Genomic DNA, 18,612 nt, shown 5'->3' with positions numbered 1-18,612 from the left:
CACCACCGTCACCATCAACAACAACAACAACAACAACAACCGCACCGTCACAACCTCCAGCCTCCGCACCATTACCATCTGCCCCACCATCACTACCAGCAGCAGCAACAACAACAGCAACAACAACAACAACAACAGCAGCATAAGCATCAGCACCACAACCGCCACTACCAAGATCATGAACGCAGGGGGATGTCGCCTTGTGTCGGATTGCATGGTGGTGGCAGCGGGGCCTCGCTGGGTAGCTCAGGGCCGTGCGGGGGGATTGCCGTACACGCGACGGCAGTCCCGACGACGGATTGTCAGTTGTACGACAGGTACGGTGGTTGCACGGCAAAGATACCTACGACAGGAATAGCGTCGTGTGCATCGCCGCCACCTGTCGTCGACTGCCACGTCTTAGACCACGGTGTTGCTAACAACCTCAATCACCACCCATACGACGGCCAGCTTCAGCTTCAGCAGCATCAGATTCAAAACTCACTTCTGCATAACCACCAACATCATCATAACCACCATCATCATCACGGCTACTGCCACCATCAGCAATCCGTCCATCAGGGTGTTTCGAACCAGCAGGCCGCCGCTGGCAGGTTAGGAGCTGGCGGCGAGAATCCCGCAGTCGCCGCCGCCCCCGCCTCCAGCTGTAGCGGCGCTGTAGCCCTAACGGAAAAGCTGGAAGGTCCGCTACGATGCACCCAGGCCTGCTCCTGCCCTTTCACTGACGGGCTGACATCACCGCTGACGTGTACGTCGTACATTGCCGCTGCTACCGCGCCGGCGGCCGCGGTAGCGGCCGGCCTGGGCGGTGGGCCTGTGGCGGCGGCGGCGGGTTTGCATCCAGCGATAGCTTCCTTTGGGGGAATCGGTTGGGGTGGCGGCAGCGTTGGTGGCAGTTGCGGTGGCGATTGTGGCAGCAGCGGTGGCAATGAGCTAGTGTCCATCACCAAGCGGGAGTACGAGTTGCTGCTGCTGAAGGTCAAGGCCATGGATGTGTTGCAGGAGGGTATCACCATTGCGGACTGCTCCATGCCCGACATGCCCCTCATCTACGCCAACGCGGGGTTCGTGCGGACCACGGGTTACAGCGTGGAGTACGTGATTGGCAAGAACTGCAGGTGTGTGTGTGGGGGGGGTGAGAGGCATGGGGGGGGGACGGGAGGGGGCTGAAAACANGGGGAGGGGACATGTAAAGGAGGGACGGGTCGGGGCGCAAGGGAGGGAGGGAGGTCAGGGGTTGTGGGGTGGGGGTTTGGGGGTTGGAGGGGTAGCTAGGGGGGGCTTTCAGTGACGAGGGCAAGGGCAAGGGCAAGGACGCACACATGGAGCGGAGGACAGGCAGGTTGGGTGGACTCGCGTCGTCGTAGTAATAGTAGTAATAGCAGGAGGAGAAGGAGGAGGAGCCACTACCAACAACAACAGCAACTCTTGAATGGATGGATGGTATTGCAGAGGGGATACGAACAGTTCATCACCGGTAGTAGGAGTACTCCTGGAGTAGTGCTGTCCGCATGTATGTATATATCCAAGCACTGTATGTATGTATGCATGTATGTCGTCCCTCCCTCGCAGGTTCCTGCAAGGCGAGGGTACGGACGGCCAGCCGGTGCAGGAACTTAAGGAGGCTATCAAGCAGGGCCGGGCGTGTGTCGTACAGGTACGGGGAGCGTGGTTCATATACGAGCGCGAACGCTTACAAGACTACTACAGTCTTTGATCATTCATTCTCCCAGTGGGCATTCATCCCCGGGCTCGCCCGACCTGCCATTCCTGTCCTTTCATACCGTCCGGGCTACATCTCCCCACTCCGTCGCATCTCCCCAGCCGTCCCCTTCCACTCCCGAACCCACCTCCCCCTCCCAGTCCTGCTTCTTGTACACACTTTCCTTGGCAGCAGCTTCACTCGTTCACGTGGTTCGTCTTTCCCTCCCCCACCGCCCCCCTACCGTCCCCTCCCGCCCCGCCAACCGCAGCTTCTCAACTACAAGAAGAACGGCGACCCGTTCGTGAACTATTTGTCCCTGACGCCCATCTACGACACCGCCACGGGCCGTCTGACGCACTACGTGGGGGTGCAGTCGGACATCACGGAGCTGGTCAACCACAAGAAGGCGGAGCTGGCGGCGAAACACGCGGCACTGCAGGTGCGAGCTGGGTAGTGTGGGGTAGGGGTAGGTCGTGTGTGGCCTCTGGCTGTAAAGCCCCTCGCCCCTCCCCCCCCCGGGGACGCCTTTCGGTCAGTTCTATACGTCTGGTACATGCTTGCCCTGGCAGCAGCTTCTTCACTCGTTCACGTGGTTCGTCTTTCCCACCCGGCCATCCCCACGTCCCTCCTTCACCTCCTCTTGACCCCCTCCTCCTATGGAACCACGGGTCGGTGACTTCATCTTCGCTTAGGATGCACTAGGGGCAGTTTCGAACTTTGGACGCCTTCCGGCAGCGGTTCATTTCTGGTTCCCTTGCATATAACTCCTAGTACTACTATTGCTATACTACTACTATTGCTATACTACTACTATTGCTATACTACTACTATTGCTATACTACTACTATTGCTATACTATTACTATTGCTATACTATTACTATTGCTATACTATTACTATTGCTATACTACTACTATTGCTATACTACTACTATTGCTATACTACTATTGCTATACTATTACTATTGCTATACTATTACTATTGCTATACTACTACTATTGCTATACTACTACTAGTCCTACCTTGGCCTTCCACCCCTCTCCTCAGGCCGCTGTGGCGACGGAGGCCAAGTCGCAGTTCCTGGCCCGCATGAGTCACGAGATCCGCACCCCCCTGAACGGCATGATCGCGGTGGGGCAGCTGCTGGCGGAGACCTCCCTCACCCCCGCGCAGTGGGACCTGGTCAACACCATTCGCTGCTCGGGGGAGACACTGCTGACGCTCATTACGGGTGGGTGGCTGGAGGGGAGGGGAAGGGGGTTGGGGTGGGGTGGGGTAGGATCTGTATGATGTTGGTAATGTTGATGTTGATGATGCTAAATGCGCAAAAAGAGAATGCGCTGCCGTGCCGTGTGGTTTAGGGGTGGTAGGTGAGTTTGGGGTTGGAAGTAGGGGACTGTGGTCCCTTCCTGCTATGTCCTGTGCCCCGCCCCGCCCCGCCCCGCCCAGCTCTGGTTTGTTCTTGGCCTTTTATGGATGGATGTTGCCGTACCCCCACCTCACCTCACCCTATCCCACCCACCCCATCCGCACACACGCGCACGCACAGACATTCTCGATTTCTCCCGTATCGAGGCCAACAAGATGGTGCTCCACAATGCGGTGTTCAAGCTGGATACCGTCATAGAGGCGGCCATGGAGATTGCGGGGCTGAAGGCGGCGCAGCGGAGGCTGCAGGTAGGCGCCTGGGGGCCGAGATGGCAAGATGCCATTCCTTTGCTACGGGCGGGTGAGTGGGTGTGTAGGGGCCCGGTATGAGAATTATTGAGGTGCAGGAGGAGGAGGAAGTGGAGAATTGAGGTGCAGGAAGCGGAGGAGGGATGGCGTGGTGGCCGGGCCCGTGGCTGGCGAGGTCGGGGTGTGGGGAGGGTGGGTTTGCATTACAGTGGTGCTGGGGTGGGATACTGCTGTGACACTGATCGGTGTGGTTCGTGACCGCCGGGAGCACCTGCCGGCGGGTGGGAGGGAGGGAGGGTGGGTCGCTCCTACCCGGGTGGGGGTGAGTGGTGGGTGATGGAAAGGCCCTTAAAGAAAATACCCTGCCGTACCCTTCATATCCCAACCCAGTCCTACATTCTCGCGCCATTGCCACTTCTTAAGATGCTGACTCGCGGCCGCCCTGCGTCCTCGTTCGTGTGTGTGTACGTATGTATGTATGCATGTCTGTGCTGTCGTACTGTGTGGATGATGGATCTGTGCACAAGGTGGCGTACCATGTGGCAGAGCACATGCCACGTATGCTGTATGGCGATGCCCAGAGGCTGCAGCAGATCTTACTCAACGTCCTCAACAACGGTATCAAGTTCACAGAGGAGGGTGAGGCATGGGGGGAGGGAGATATGTCTCTGTTTTGTGGTGTTTGAGGGCTGGTGGGAGATGTGAGTATTGCTGGCGGCGGTGTTATCGTTGGTGCTCATGATACACTGCTGTTGGTAATGCTCTTGTTGGGCTTATTGCTGTGCTTGCTTGTACTGTTAATGATTTGCCTTTGGTGCTGTTGATGGACCTTGTGAAGTTATCGCGATCCTTTACAAAGGATAATGAAATGTTGACAATCTTTATGTTAAACAGTGCCAATTTTTATGTAAGAATAGATACGATTACACCTATGTTTGCAAAATACACATAGAAAACCAGAAAAAGACGTTATTCGGTTGGCTGTGTGTAAACGATGCCGAGCATGGCGACCCCCCTTGCCGCTATACATTTGCGTGTGAAATAAACCATTAAACCAACTTAACAACCCCAAACGATTTTCTAACTTCCTCAGGGGGCCTGCTCTTGGAGGTCTGGCCGGAGGGAACGTTCCCGCCAAACGCATTGGCGGCGGCGATGGCGGCGGCGGCGGCGCCAGCCGCCGCCGCAGCGGCGGCCGTTACCGCCTCGGCCACCACCTCCGGGGGGGAAGTAGGCTCTGTTCCGGAGCCTTGCCTGAGTGCAGGTGCTGGCGAAGGCGCATGTTTAGGGCTGCACGGAAGCGACATCGTAGTGCAGCCGGGGCCGGCGGTGGCGGCAGCGGCACTGGATCCGGCGATAGCGGGGCCGTCAGCGACGTCGCTGCTGCCATCCACTGCGCATCCGCCTGCGGCAACGGCGGCGACAACGACCGCGACGGCGACGGGGCCGGAGGCGGAATGGCCATTGCTTGTCGTACGGTTCTCCGTGCGCGATACGGGAATTGGCATTGCTCCAGCCGACTTGGGCCGCCTCTTCAATTCCTTTACGCAGGTAGGTCCACGTTGTACGATTTAGTCGACTGTGCTTTTAAGCGCCTGACTGCCCTCTGCGGCCCCTCTTTTGCGGCTTGGTGAGTTCTTGTCCTGCAGCTTTCCAGCTGCAGCAGCTGCCGGTTCTTCTTCTGTTTCTGCTGATGATGATGATTCTGCTGTTGGCACTACCTCTACCCCTCCTTGTCGCTTTGGCTGCATTCCTAACATCAACATCAAGATCATCATCATCATCATTATCCCCTCGTCTGCTGCTGCTATGTCGCTATTGGGGCTCATGCCCGCGTTTTATGTCCGTGATGTGCATCCCTCGGCGCTGCATCTTACGATTGTGTTTTCCTGACAGTCTATTTCCTCCTCGCAACACCACCACTGACATACCAATATATACTAATACTAATATTGCTGCTGCTGCTGCTGCTGCGTCGGCTTGGGCGGCGACCACTGCAGGTGGACGCTTCGCCGACACGGCGGTACGGCGGCAGCGGCCTGGGCTTGGCCATCAGCCGCAAGCTGTGCGAGGCGATGGGTGGTCAGATGTGGGCCGAGTCCGAGGGCCTTACGCAGGGGAGTACCTTCAGTTGGACCATACTGTGCCGCCTGCCGCAGCAGGCCGCGTCAAAGCGGAAGGCGCGACGGTCCTCCCTGGTGTGCGTCTCGCGGCCGCCAGTAGCGGCCGCCGCTAGCGGCGTCGCCGCCGGCGGCGGGCCGGGGTCGAGCGGAAGCGCTATGAACGGCAGCGGCGTGGCAGCGGCGGCGGCGGCAGCAGCGATAACCTCGCCGCGTGGGCAGAGTCGAGGGGTGCGCGGTGGTGGCACGGCGGCTGGCGCGGTGGCGGCAGCGGCGCCGCCGCTGCCGCTGCCGCAAACCCAGGCACTGTTGACGGATGAGGAGTACGACATGACGTTGTGCCGTAGCTCCGATGGTTGTAGTGATAGGAACGGCGGCTCAGCGTCGGCATCTAGTAGTGCCATTATCGGCAGTACGGCTGTCGGCGGCGGATCTAACGGCTGTACTGCAATTAGCGGTGACGCCGCTGCCGCCACTTCTGGATCGATCCTGCCGTTGCCGTTCCCGGCTTTAATGTCTCTCCCAGCCGCGTCAGCCGCTGCCGGTTCCGCTGCGGTTTGCGCAGCTGCTGGCGGCGGCGCCGTTGACCCTGGTGGCGGCGGCGGCAGCGGCGTTCAGCGCAGCGTCAACTGTGCGCCTGTGTTGCCGCTGCCGTGGACGGCAGGGTGCTCCTCAGGGGGTTCATATGCGGGTTCCTGCGCCGGCGGCCGAGATGGGCATCGAACCAGTGGTACCGGTGCCACTGGCGGCGGCGGCAGCGGCAGCCTGCGCGACGGCCTGTCCTACGGCATGACCGGCGGTGCTGCCGCTGCCTCCGCCAACCTGGCGTTGGCGCTCACCGGCGGCGCCGACCCCACCACCTCCCTGCCGCTACTGCGGGGCAAAAAGGTGCTGCTGGTGGAGCCCTGCATAATGGTGCGGCAGGTGCTGATGCTGGCGCTGCGCTCCTGGGGCTGCCGCGTTTGCGCGGTGGCATCATCGTACGACGCTGTACGGCGTCTCGTGCAGTGCGGCACATTAGCGGAGTCACTGGCGCCGCCGCTGCGACCGGAGCCGCCGCAGCGGCCGTGCATGACGCTGCTGCACGCGGAGCCGGGCGCCCTGGATTCTAGATTTTACGACACAATTGGGCCGTACGACTGCGTTATCATGGACATGAAGGACACCGTGCTACTGCGTGCGCTAACGCGCGCCGACGATCGGGAAGCCCAGCGCCTCGTGTTCTTAGGCTGGCCTGGACAGAACGAACCAGAGGAGGACGAAGACGGTCTTGACGCGACGGGTCACACACTGGATCTGGATCCAAGTCCGGATCTGGATCCAGGTCCGGATCTGGATCCAGGACAACGTCAGAGTCTTTGCTGTACGGCGGCAAGGGACTTGGGATCAGGCAGGGCAAGACGTCACGGAAAAGGCCACGTCGACGGCAGCGAATCGACGTCGACGGCGGCGGCGGCTCAGCAGCCGCCTCCGGCAGCGACGGCGGCGGTGGGTCCGTACGACTTTGCAGAGCCCCTACCGGGGGAAGTGACGGCGCGGCCGCCGCGCGCGGTGACGGAGGAGATGAGCAAGCCCCAGAACCGCCAGCTGGGCTACGTGACGGTGACACGGCCTGTACGGCAGGGTCGCCTCAAACTGGCGTTGGAGGAGGTTCTGATGATGCAGTTGGATGGCGGCGCGACCAGCAGTCACCTGCAGGTGACACTGTGCGTGTGTGCGTGTAAGGAAGGAAGGAAGCTCCATAGGAAGCTCATGGGACAATAATTTCATTATTTTGGCACAGCAGAACGGAATGTGCGTCTGTTTGTCTGTTTGTTTATTTACTTGTCTTTGGGGCGTCCCGTTCCCTTGCGCAAGAAGGGACACCGCCTATGCCCCCCGGTGTGAATGTATCAAACGTCGTCTTTCTACGTGGCTGTGCGACTGTATGTATATATATGTGTGTGTGTATCAATACACATGTATGTTTTTATGAAATGCCCAACCGCAGAGCTGCTGGAGCAACGACGACGAGGGCGACCTGCTGGCGGCGGTGGCGGCGCCGGCGCAGTACACGTCATCCTCCGCCGACGCCGCCGACGCAGCGGCCTCCACTCGGCGCAGTATCGACACCTCGGCGCTCGTTGACGACGCAAGCCAGCCGCAGCAGCAACAACAACAGCAGCAGCTGCCAGCTGCCGCCTCAGCACCGGCAGCGGCGGCTGCACCACCGCTACTGCCATCGGTGCCACCGCTGACGCGCAGTAGCAGCAGCAACCTGCGGCTCTCTCCGCCATCACCTCAAAATCATCATCACCAACGTCACAACCATCAACAGCAGCAGCAGCAGCAGCGGCGCTGGTATCCCCTGGACGGAGCTGTTGACGTCCTCCTCCGCCCCGCGCCGCCAGCGGATTTGTCCGCCACCGACGATGCCGCTGCAGCCGCCGCCGCCATCGCTAGCGCGCTCAGCAGCGGACCCGGCGGCTCGACGGCGCCGGCGTCGCCGGGCAGCCCCGCCACTTGGCGAGCATCTTTTGAGTACGGCACCGGCGGCGCCGCCGCCGGCACTGGATCTCATGGCGGCGGCGGCGCCGCCGCCACCGCTGCCGTCGCACAGCAGCACGGCCACGGCCACGGCGGATCCTCCTCGCTTTGCTCCTCCCTCAAGCCCGCCTTAGTCAAGAAGTCCGGAAGCAATGCCGAGCTCAACGATCTGAGTAGCGCAGCGGCAGCTGCCGCCGCCGCCGCAGTGGCGGCGGCGGCCGGTGGTGGCGACACCAGCAGCGGCGGCGGGGGTCCCGGCTGCGTACGGATCCTGCTGGCGGAGGACAACGCCATCAACATGAAGGCAAGCATTTGCGGTTGCATGGTGGGGTGTACGGGTTTGTACGGCATTATAAGCAGGACTGTGGTAGAGTGGAGTGGAGGGGTTTTGGCGGCCAACCCCAAGGAGAGCGTAATCCTGCGTTTCAAACAGAACAACAACTTACAACAGACTTCTACAACCCTACAACCCTAAAACGAACCCTAAAAAACTCAAAGAAAGAAGAGGAAAAGAAAAATAATACAAGTACATGAATGGCGCGCTTTTTGCTGCCTCAGGTGGCTCTGGGTATTTTGAAGCGGACCCTGCCGTCTGCGGAGGTGACCACTGCGGAAAACGGAGTACAGGTGGGTGGGTGGGTGGGTAGGTGGATTGGGTCTCCGGCTTATGATTGCTTCGGAAGAGCAGCTACATGCGGTCAGTCAGGGTATCCCCGCTGCCGGCAACACCACCCTCACCCGCGCACCAGCTCCTCCTGCCCGCGGCTCCCTGTTAGATGAGCCAGAGGCGAAGGGCGGTTTTCACCTCTCAACCGCAGACCTTGACATGTCGTACCTTTCTGTCGTACTCGTACATGCGGTGATACGGCCATGATGAGCAGATTGGCTAGGGGACCCCACTTCTCGTCCGTGTGGGGAGACGAGGTGAAATTCACACCCACCTACCACCTATCACCCTACCAAGGCCTTTTATGAGGTGCTAGATATGTTGGAAAGGAGAGCAGGAGGTAAAGCGGGAAGGTCCCATCGCTCGGGTGGCGCACCCACTCACCCACTCAGCTACTCAGCCATTCACTCACATGAGGAGACGCCCTGTTATCTCCTGCTGCTTTTCCTTAATTGCGTTATTGATTCGGGCTTTACCTAAAAATATAGCATCTGTTCTGTGCGATTTTTTACCTAACGGCATATGTGCGCGTGTTCTGGCACACACACGCACACGCACACATACACATACGCACACGCCTACACGCACACACACACACATACGCACACGCCTACACGCACACACACACACGCACACACACACACACATACGCACACGCCTACACGCACACACACGCACACACACACGCACACACGCATGCACACACACATACGCACACACACACGCACACACACGCACACGCCTGCGCACCCCAACCATGTAACACACACACATACGCACACGCCTACACGCACACACACACATACGCACACGCCTACACGCACACACACACATACGCACACGCCTACACGACACACACACACACAGCACACACACACGCACACACGCACGCACACACACATAACACACAACGCACACACACGCACACGCTGCGCACCCCAACCATGTAACACACACACATACGCACACGCCTACACGCACACACACATACGCACACGCCTACACGCACACACACACACATACGCACACGCCTACACGCACACACACGCACACACACACGCACACACGCACGCACACACACATACGCACACACACGCACACGCCTGCGCACCCCAACCATGTAACACACACACATACGCACACGCCTACACGCACACACACACATACGCACACGCCTACACGCACACACACATACGCACACGCCTACACGCACACACACATACGCACACGCCTACACGCACACACACATACGCACACGCCTACACGTACACACACATACGCACACGCCTACACGCACACGCACACACACGCACACGCCTGCACGCACGCCTACACACACAGGCCGTGGAGGCTGTGGCAGCGCGCGGCGGCATCGACGCCTTCGACCTGGTCCTCATGGACTTGCACATGCCCGTCATGGGCGGCATGGAGGCCGTGGCGGAGCTGCAGCAGAGCTACCCCAACAGGTGACCTTTGGAGGAGGAGAGGGAGGGGAGAGGGAAGGGAAATAAAGATTTGGAGAGAAACGCGCCTCGCCCCAGGTGTGTGCTATGTGCTGTGTATGCCCGCCGCGGAACACATGCATGCACTCATATGCACTCATACCGACCCTCCCGCCATTTTTTTATTTTCCTTCCCTAGGTAAGAGGGATTAGGGCAACCCATAATGGCCCAATCTGGGGAGGCTTAAAACTCGTCTAGATGACATATCGGCATACCGACATACCGACATACCGACATACCGGCATACCGACATACCGACATGCGACTCACGCATCCGCATGCCCTCCCATGCTCCTCCTTGGCGTTCTGCGCGAGCAGGCGGTGCCGGGTGGTGGCGGTGACTGCGGATGCCTTCGAGGATACGCGGGACTTGTGTCTGGCTGCGGGCTTTGACGGCTGGCTCACTAAGCCGTTTCGGATCGAGGACCTGGTGCGGGTGGTGGGTGAGCACCTGGTCGCGGCCAGGGCGCCGTCAGCGGTCACGCTGCAACAGCAGCAGCAGTCGACAGCGGCGACGCAACAGCACCACAACCAGCAGCAGCAGCCGCAGCAGCAGCAGCAGCACCGACAACAACAACAGCAGCAACAGCAGCACCTGCACCAGCACCACCAGTAGCAGTAGTAGCAGTAGTAACAGCAGTAGCAGTAGCAGCTGCGGTAGCGGGGGACCCGTTGTGGGTCGCCTCCCCGTGTTGCAGCTCCCCGTGCCGTACACGGAGCTAAGGGCGGGGCGCAGAGAGAGTGTGTGGCTGCAGCGGTAGTGGTAGGGGTGCTGCTCCGAAACCCTTTTAAGCCTCGAGATTTGGATCTTGGGAATGCGAGTGTGTGGGTGTCAATGCTGGGGTTGACTGGGTGTGTGGCGGTGGCTACTGCCGAAGCGTGGTGACTGTGACCATTACTGTGTCCAGGGGTCTAGCGGTAAACGCGGTAAATGCGAGTGGAAGAGGTAAAAAATTTGAAAAACGGGTTTGGCCGCCAGCCTCGTCTAACAGGACATTGGGCCGTTGTACTAGTCCATGTCGTAGAGGCTATGTCCTAGAGAAGGAGGACGTGAGGGGAGAGGGAGGGGAGTGGAAAGGAGAGGGAGGAGGGGGGGAGAGGGAGGAGGGGGGGAAAACAAAATATCTCCGAAAGCGTAAGAGGACGTGGCGTGAGAGCGGGCGCACATCCTTTTCCCGGATCCGGGACAGCTTGTTCGCGTTATTAGTTGATTGTCCAGTTTAAGAAATCAGTGTGCGTGAGCGTATGTGTGTGTGTCTCTGTATGTATATGAGCCGCCATGGGTGTGTGGAGTGAGCTGCTTGCCGCCTGGTTGCCTGATTGGTTTGTTGTTGGTGGACTCAGTGGTGCCCCCTCGGAGGCGCCATCACTTGCGACAGAAAGCTCGCGCGCTCTCGTCCAAGCCATACACATACACATACACGCACGCACGTATGCACATATGTATGTATGTATGCATGCATGTGTGTATGTACGCATGCATGTGTGTGCGTATGTATGGGCGGGGTTGCGCCACGTTTCTGTTCTCCCGAACATGGCTTGTCTTCTTTCTCGCCGTGTGCGTGTATGGGACGTTGAGTGTTGCAGCGCCGCGGGTTGCATAACCCCCCGGGGAGAAAGCACACGGGGGGGGTACAAGGCTGGCGCACAGGCAGTGAAACAAGTTGCCCGACTCGTTGAGGGCTTGCGTGGGAAGGGGACTGGGTGTATGTATGTGTGTATGTCCCAGCGGTGCGTGGGGTTATAGAGGATTAGAAGAGGGGGGTTCGGCGTGGCAGGCTGCAGGAGACCCCGCTGCGCTGAGACACATACATACATACATACACATACATACACACACATACACACACACGCACACGCACGCACTCACGCACACAAAGCACGGAACCTACAGCCCTAGAATCGCTTAGAAACGCACTTCAGCATCTTCCAAGAGAAGGCGCTGGACACCGCACTGGCGCACGCGTGACGCGCTCGTTTTGCTGTTTCTGCTTGGGCTCTTAGTGGCGTGCAGTACTGCAAAGCACTTTCACTTTTATTGGTATCGTCGTCTCCTGTTCTCCAGCTGTACTGCGCTGTCTAGGTGTGCAAGATGGGGCGTTATGCCTCCTCCTTCTGCTCCTCCTCCTCCTCCTCCTCCTCCTCCTGCTCCTCCAGGCTCTTGGTAGAACTCGCACACCCGCGCATACTCCAAATTCGCACACGCGCCCCTTCGCGCCCTGTCCCTACCCCTGCGTCCCCGCCCCCTTTCCTCCTCGCATACGCGCAAACACACGCCTAAAAAGGGGGGAATATGTGTGTATATATATCTACGAGACGTTTTGGTGTTCATAATGTATAGCGGTGGTGGTGGTGGTGGTGGTGGCAACGGTGCCGGTGTCGGCGGTGGTAGCGGTGGTGGTGGTGGTACCTGGGGACGAGGTCTCCTGACCAAACCAGCAATGGCGCACCGCGTTGGCCTCCCATGGTGGCGGCATGCGCTGGTGCCGGGCCGAATCGTGGATGGAGGTGGCGAGCATTTACTGTGTTATCGGGCGGCTGTTGGCCCGGTCCGTGGAAACGGCATGAGGAGGAGAGGGAGGAGGGAAAGGAGGGAGAGGGGGTGGGGGGATCACCGAAGAGGGGGAAGAGGTATTTTGCCGAGTCGAATCGGCAGAGCGGGAGAGCGGGAGAGCGGGAGCGGGGGTTCTGCTAGGGCGGCGGCCAACACCCGAGAGGGGGAGAGAGAGACATGCTTGTGGGTCATAAAACTGTTTTTCCCTGTGCGAAGAACGCCCATCACCCTAAAACCCTCCTCCCCCTCACCTATGGTGCAAAACGGGGGGGGCCCTAAACCCCCCCCCCCCCCGCGGCAGCTGCTGTTGACTTCTCGCCGCGTGACTTTCCCACCTTCACGCACCCTGTCTGGAGTGTATGATGCTGATGATGCTACATGTGCTCATGATAATGAGTAGTTATTTTATACGGCCCTAGTCCCGTGCACGGGTGCGCGCCACGAAGTACGGCTACGTACGGACGCGGTTGGCATTTTGGCATTTTATGTGCGCGCTGCTCTCTTTAATGTCGGAACTGGTTGACTTGGAAGAGGAAAGAAGGATGAGCGAATGGATGTCTGAACATGTGTGTTACGTTTTTCGTGTCGAACCTGCTGATTGCGCTAAGAACGGGCGGAGATGGGAGGATGTGAGTGCTCGGGTGGGCAGGTGGGTAGATGGGTGGGTGGTCCGTTCCCCGTCTCGGTGCATCGTTTTTAGCGGGAAAGCGGGGTGTGGGGCCTTTGTTGGGATTGATTTTGAGACTTAACCCGAAGGTCGAGACATTCGGAGCGGGAATGAAGTGAGTGATGTAGAGTGAAGGGTTTTGATACAGCGCGAGAGGAATGGAAGAGCGATGCTGGTTTCGTTATCTATTTGTTAGTACATTAGTACGACGCTGGGGCGTGTACGGCCCTCAAATGTTGCATTTGAGTGCAGTTGGCTGCGTGTTGGTTGTGGCTTCCTTTGGGGGAGGTGGTAGTGCACAGCGATTACGTTTTTTGGAGCTATGCGTTCTTTCGTTTCTCATCGCCAAGATGATTTCAATCAATCGACCGACCGCTTTTGTTTCGTTTCGTCAAATAATTATCATAACATCAAGGATAACAACATTACAAGAAGACCTCTGTCTCGCGTTTGTTGCTATCGACTTTGTTCCGGCGCTTGTGGGGTCGAGGCAGGTCGAGCCCATAAATGCGTCGTCTCGTAAAAAATGGAAGTCTAGGAGGCGTGTATAATTTTCACGGTCGTAGTTGGACTTAGGAGGGCTTTGTATGCGTTTATCGCGATTTTGTTTCATTCGCGGTTTTGAAATGGTGATGGCGGTTGTGTAAGGCAAGCAGGTCGGTGGTGGTCGTGGACTTGTCCGGGTCTCGAAATGGCCGCTTCCAGGCGGCTATCCGATTTTGTAGAGTGAGTGTGCTCAAGCACAATGCATGTTTGCGCAACTGAACTGCGCGGCAGTTTTCATGGTCCAGCTGTCCAATTGATTTGGGGTTTGGAAGCATGGGCTGGGGCTGCTGCGGCCTGGTTGGGGCCTTCTTTCTGAGATGGAATTGCTACCTAATTGAATTTACCAACGTCCTTTCAGTTGCGTGACATAAACTAATGAAGAAAGGACGGCTTAATCCGGGGATAAGATCTTGTGCATGGTTAGCAGATAGTTCCGGTTTACAACTGGCATATGGAAGGATAACACGTCTAGCTAGGGTGCCACAAAACCCCTATTCCAACCATAGGATAGAAGTGCAGCTTAACCACGCCACTGCAGCCGCATATGTAAAACCTCAACCCAGGATGGGAGCGACCCACCCAGGGTGTGGAACGGGGTGGTGAGCGGCGACAAGCAACATCATCCCGCAACACCCAAACACACTTCATGCAAAGTGCTCGTCCACAAAGTGGTGACGGAAGGGGCAAGGGACATACGACATTCCATAGCCAGTATCGCCAACCTAACAACAGGTCGGCGTCCCGGAGCAGCACGTGCAGGCGACCGAAACACCAAGACAGTTCAATAACCTCGTGCACGCGGCCAGCCGATTCGAAGTGCTCGAAGGAGGGTTTAAATTGTTCTCGCTCTCCCTCAGAAGCAGAATCTGTGACACATCGGCTTGTGGCGTCCTAGGACCTTGAAAACAGATGCCGAAGCTGCCATAAATTGCTGTCTTATAAAGCGGCGACAAAGCCATATCGCAGACTGCAGACTGCTCCCGCTCCTAGCTAACATGATCAAAGAATACGCCATGACCAGGCTCGTGCGGCCCGCTATAAATCGGAGGCCTGCCGCGAAGTCCAGCAGAGGTGGCAGCCGGCATCTCTCATCAATTCCTTCGGTGTCGTGGACGCGGTGACGTGGGGCCAGACGTACCCGCCCTTCTTATGGCTTAATGGTGACAGCCGTGCGCAGGCCAGTCAGGGGGGTGGAGGTGTGCGGTGCCAAACCCCGCAGCGCCACGAAGACAGAGCGGAAGGGGATGAGGCTCAGGAAAGACACATACCAGGCCGCCTGGAGGACATCCAGCGACAGATCCACGATCCACTCATGCGCGCGAGACTGAGTATCCAGACGGTAGAGCGTCCAGGACAGTGCGCCCAGCAGCGCGAGGCGCGCCTGCAGCGACCAGGTGGAAGATGTTGCGGGCTCGGGGTAGTATGGCTGCAGCTTCGCCTTCGCGTCCTTAAGGCTGGCTAGGAGGCTGGACCCGCTAGTCTCGTTCACGGCCTTCACCATGGCAGCAACGGAGTTGCCTGCGTCCCCAAAGATGGTCACGGAGGCGGCCCGATTTTTAGCTCAATACTTGTCGCACAGACTGCACTTAGATAAGTCAAACACTCCACCAAAGCATGACCTATGTAACTGTTGTTACCGCGTGAGGAACTGTGGCAATCACGGCTTGTCCTTGCGACGGTAAGTTTCCGATGATGTCCGAGTCATCCTTACCCTCAGCCGACGCGTTTGCTACCGAAGTCCGAAGGTAGCGAACTCCCGGGGCCAGCAGCTCGCGGCTCCTCGTCAGCGCCAAACGCATAGCCATGGTTGCTGCTGTCCGAGACTCAGCTACGTGCAGATAGGCAGGGGTAACCTTTAAAATTTTACTAAGCTCCCTGACACTCAAGCCAGTGCAATTTTGTGAAATGCCGTACCACAGTACTGGCAAAAAACAGTGGAGTCCCTTCGGAACCCTGCTAAACAGTTGAACCATAGTTTTGCTGATTGCAACGAAATCTACCAGGGTCGCGGACTTCAGGAAAGCTGACTTGATACCGGCCCCGAGTCCTTTCATGTTTGCTCACGCCATGGGTCGGATTTAATGTATGAAATGGATAAGCCTGACAATGCGCAATCCTTACGACGTTAACTTCACTGCCTTGGCAAAGGCCGACCCCCGGACCCCCAGCACACACAGCACGTCTCACGCAAAATGGATTTCCCTGTTGACCCTGACGTCGCGATCAACGACCAACCTCTTCCTTCAGCTCGTGTCCCCCCTCCCCTTATCCCGCAAGCTCCAGCTGGCCCTCAGCCTCAGCAACCCGCAGCGCCATGGCAGGACTATCAAACTGTGTTCACCAACGCCAAGGCGGGCATGGAAAGTGTGGATAAGGGCTATGTACAGAAAATCGTCTATGAAATGAGTAAGGCGAGCACTGTTATCGGATGCCATGATCTGGGTTACTTTTAGAAGCATCTCGTGCTGATGAGAAGCTCTGGGATGGCTTAGGGCCGTGGTAAGCTGGGGATTATATGCAAGGCGCTGTGCATAAAAGCGGGAAGGATATTGTACCGACCATGATAACTGCCGCTCGGTGTGGGGAAGCAAGGTGGGGGAGGACGGCGAGGCGCTTGCTTAAGGTAGCTTCCGGTGGTCCGTCAGAGACCCAAACAAACAACTCATGTAAACCCATTCATACACCCTGACACCAACGGCAAGCCTGTGCCCAGGAAAAAGGGGCGAAAAGACGGAGCTAGCTCTTAGACCGACCCAAGGAACATGAAAAGGGTTTCGGCAGCAGCTTTGGGGTTTCCTCTCCCTAGGATTATGGGAAAAGAATAAAGCTTTCCTCTCTTTTTTCCCCAGCTTCCTGCCCTTCCCGGCCGTTGTCCACATATTGTTGATAGTCTCCGAATATATTACCGACAAGACCTCGCTTGCTGTCCTGTCCTCCGTCCTCATTTACCCAATTTCCGTTTCCCGGGTCCCCGTTCAGGACTCGGCCCACTTCCGCAACGAGCAGCGCAAGGCCGCCCAACTGGCGACCCGTATCAGCCAGTTGAAGGCCAGGTCGGCGGCCATCACACCCGCAGAGCTGGCGGCGGCAACAAGGTGGGAGAAGAGGAGGGAGGGAGAGGGGAATGAAGGGAAGTGCAGGGTCGGGAAGTGTAATGCGGGGGGAATGGCTAGAGCGGGCGGGCTCATTGGGTTGGGGTGGTGGAAAGGCGGGGAGAGGAATGGAGGCAGGGAAGACGTGTTTGACGGACGTAACGCCACCGGGACGTGGCGCTACGATGACAGGATGCCTGCGTTGTCCCCCAGGAGGGCGAGGAGCACAGACGTATCACTAAGTGGATGTTTGCGTGGAGTGGGGTGGGGTGGAGTGGGGTGGGGTGGAGTGGGGTGGGGTGGAGTGGGGTGCGGTGGAGTGGGGTGGGGTGGAGTGGGGTGGGGTGGAGTGGGGTGGGGTGGAGTGGAGTGGAGTGGAGTGGGGTGGAGTGGAGTGGAGTGGAGTGGAGTGGAGTGGAGTGGAGTGGGGTGGAGTGGGGTGGGGTGGAGTGGAGTGGGGTGGAGTGGGGTGGAGTGGAGTGGAGTGGGGTGGGGTGGGGTGGGGTGGAGTGGGGGAAGAAGATGTTTAGCCAGGACCAGGACCAGGAACAGGACTAGGACCTAGGAGAAAGCACACAGGAGTAGCTGGCGTTACACATTCCATGTCGTCCTCCATCCACCTGCCCCGGCCGGTCCCTCACCCGCTTCTGTTACTTATTGATGATTTCCGTACCGCCCGCACGGGCCCCCAGAGCTGTCGACCAGCGGATCTCCTCCCTGGAGTGCCGCCGAGATCTCAGTCGTACATGGCTACATGCTGATATGGACTGCTTTTACGCTGCCGTACACGAAGCGGAGAGGCCGGAGCTGGTGGGTGACTGGGGTTGGGGTTGGGAGGGGGGGTCACCGATGCATGGGCAGCGGAGGGATGCTTGCGTGAAAGGACAGTTGGGTTAGTGAGGAGGAGAGCGTGTGTGTATGTGTGTACCTTGCCCGTGGTTTTTCATTGTGTGCACGTTACGTTTTTTTGACAGGTTGACGTAGGAGTTCCGTTGGGGTCGATTTTTCACATGGTATTCGTCCAATACGGCCAGAGAATGGCCGCTTAGGTGTGTGTGTGTGTACGTATGTATGTATGTATATATGTATGTATGTATGTATGTATGTATGTATGTATGTATGTATGTATGTATGTATGTATGTATGTGCACACGCACGTGGTCGCCTCCGGCTCTCCGGGTCAACCCCCGGGCCCCCCACCCAAACCCAGTTGACCATCTCAGTGCATGCGGCTTTAGATGGGCCCCCCAACCCGGCCGCAGAAGCGGTTGCCTGTGGCAGTTGGCGGTATGGACATGATCTCAACCGCCAACTACGTAGCGCGCAAGTACGGCGTACGAAGTGCCATGCCCGGATTCATTGGCAAACGGCTATGTCCCCAGGTGCGCTGATTCAGAGACGGGGCGGGTGCTGTGTGTGCGTGTGTGTGTGTTTGTGAAGGGGGACGGGGAGAGGGAGAGGGAGAGGGAAGAGCGTGTTCTTTTTCCTGGGTGTACACTTGCTCTCTTCAGCTTCCGGCCCATGTCCTGCAGCATGCTTTCAGCAGGGTGAGCCCC

The 18,612-nt window shown here is 58.1% G+C and overlaps 4 protein-coding genes across 4 annotated transcripts in view; 3 read left to right on the top strand and 1 right to left on the bottom strand.

Annotated features, from left to right (window-relative positions):
• Positions 1-987: 987 nt before the first annotated feature.
• VOLCADRAFT_65257 (uncharacterized protein) lies at positions 988-2,159 on the top strand (the record flags this gene model as incomplete). Its single annotated transcript, XM_002954856.1, has 3 exons — positions 988-1,118; positions 1,573-1,657; positions 1,974-2,159. 3 exons carry the CDS (start codon positions 988-990, stop codon positions 2,157-2,159), a joined length of 402 nt encoding a protein of 133 aa, XP_002954902.1.
• A 634-nt stretch (positions 2,160-2,793) lies between these two features.
• On the top strand, positions 2,794-5,534 carry VOLCADRAFT_65291 (uncharacterized protein; the record flags this gene model as incomplete). The annotated part of the gene is made up of 5 exons (XM_002954855.1): positions 2,794-2,935; positions 3,254-3,381; positions 3,909-4,020; positions 4,742-4,932; positions 5,382-5,534. Coding segments are annotated over 5 exons (726 nt in total), but the record flags the coding sequence as incomplete, so codon positions are not given.
• An 8,852-nt stretch (positions 5,535-14,386) lies between these two features.
• Positions 14,387-15,824, bottom strand: asa6 (mitochondrial F1F0 ATP synthase associated protein). Its single transcript, XM_002954803.1, has 2 exons — positions 15,676-15,824; positions 14,387-15,482 (listed from the first exon to the last, which is right to left on the bottom strand). The coding sequence occupies exons 1-2, from the start codon at positions 15,767-15,769 to the stop codon at positions 15,112-15,114; spliced, it is 465 nt and encodes a 154-aa protein (XP_002954849.1). The 5' UTR covers positions 15,770-15,824; the 3' UTR covers positions 14,387-15,111.
• Positions 15,825-16,156: 332 nt separating this feature from the next.
• Positions 16,157-18,612, top strand: part of VOLCADRAFT_118878 (uncharacterized protein) — a gene marked incomplete at both ends in the record, with an annotated part of 6,645 nt that continues 4,189 nt past the window's right edge. Inside the window, 5 exons of the mRNA XM_002954854.1 lie at positions 16,157-16,345; positions 16,944-17,059; positions 17,749-17,866; positions 18,319-18,438; positions 18,589-18,603. Coding sequence (XP_002954900.1) covers positions 16,157-16,345; positions 16,944-17,059; positions 17,749-17,866; positions 18,319-18,438; positions 18,589-18,603 — 558 coding nt within the window. The remainder of the gene's footprint in view (positions 16,346-16,943; positions 17,060-17,748; positions 17,867-18,318; positions 18,439-18,588; positions 18,604-18,612) is intronic.

This window comes from Volvox carteri (assembly GCF_000143455.1).
Source record: "Volvox carteri f. nagariensis unplaced genomic scaffold VOLCAscaffold_46, whole genome shotgun sequence".
In the NCBI taxonomy this organism is placed as follows: domain Eukaryota; kingdom Viridiplantae; phylum Chlorophyta; class Chlorophyceae; order Chlamydomonadales; family Volvocaceae; genus Volvox; species Volvox carteri.
The sequence above is the reverse complement of the archived record's forward strand: the minus strand, read 5'-3'. Positions and strand labels throughout refer to the sequence as shown.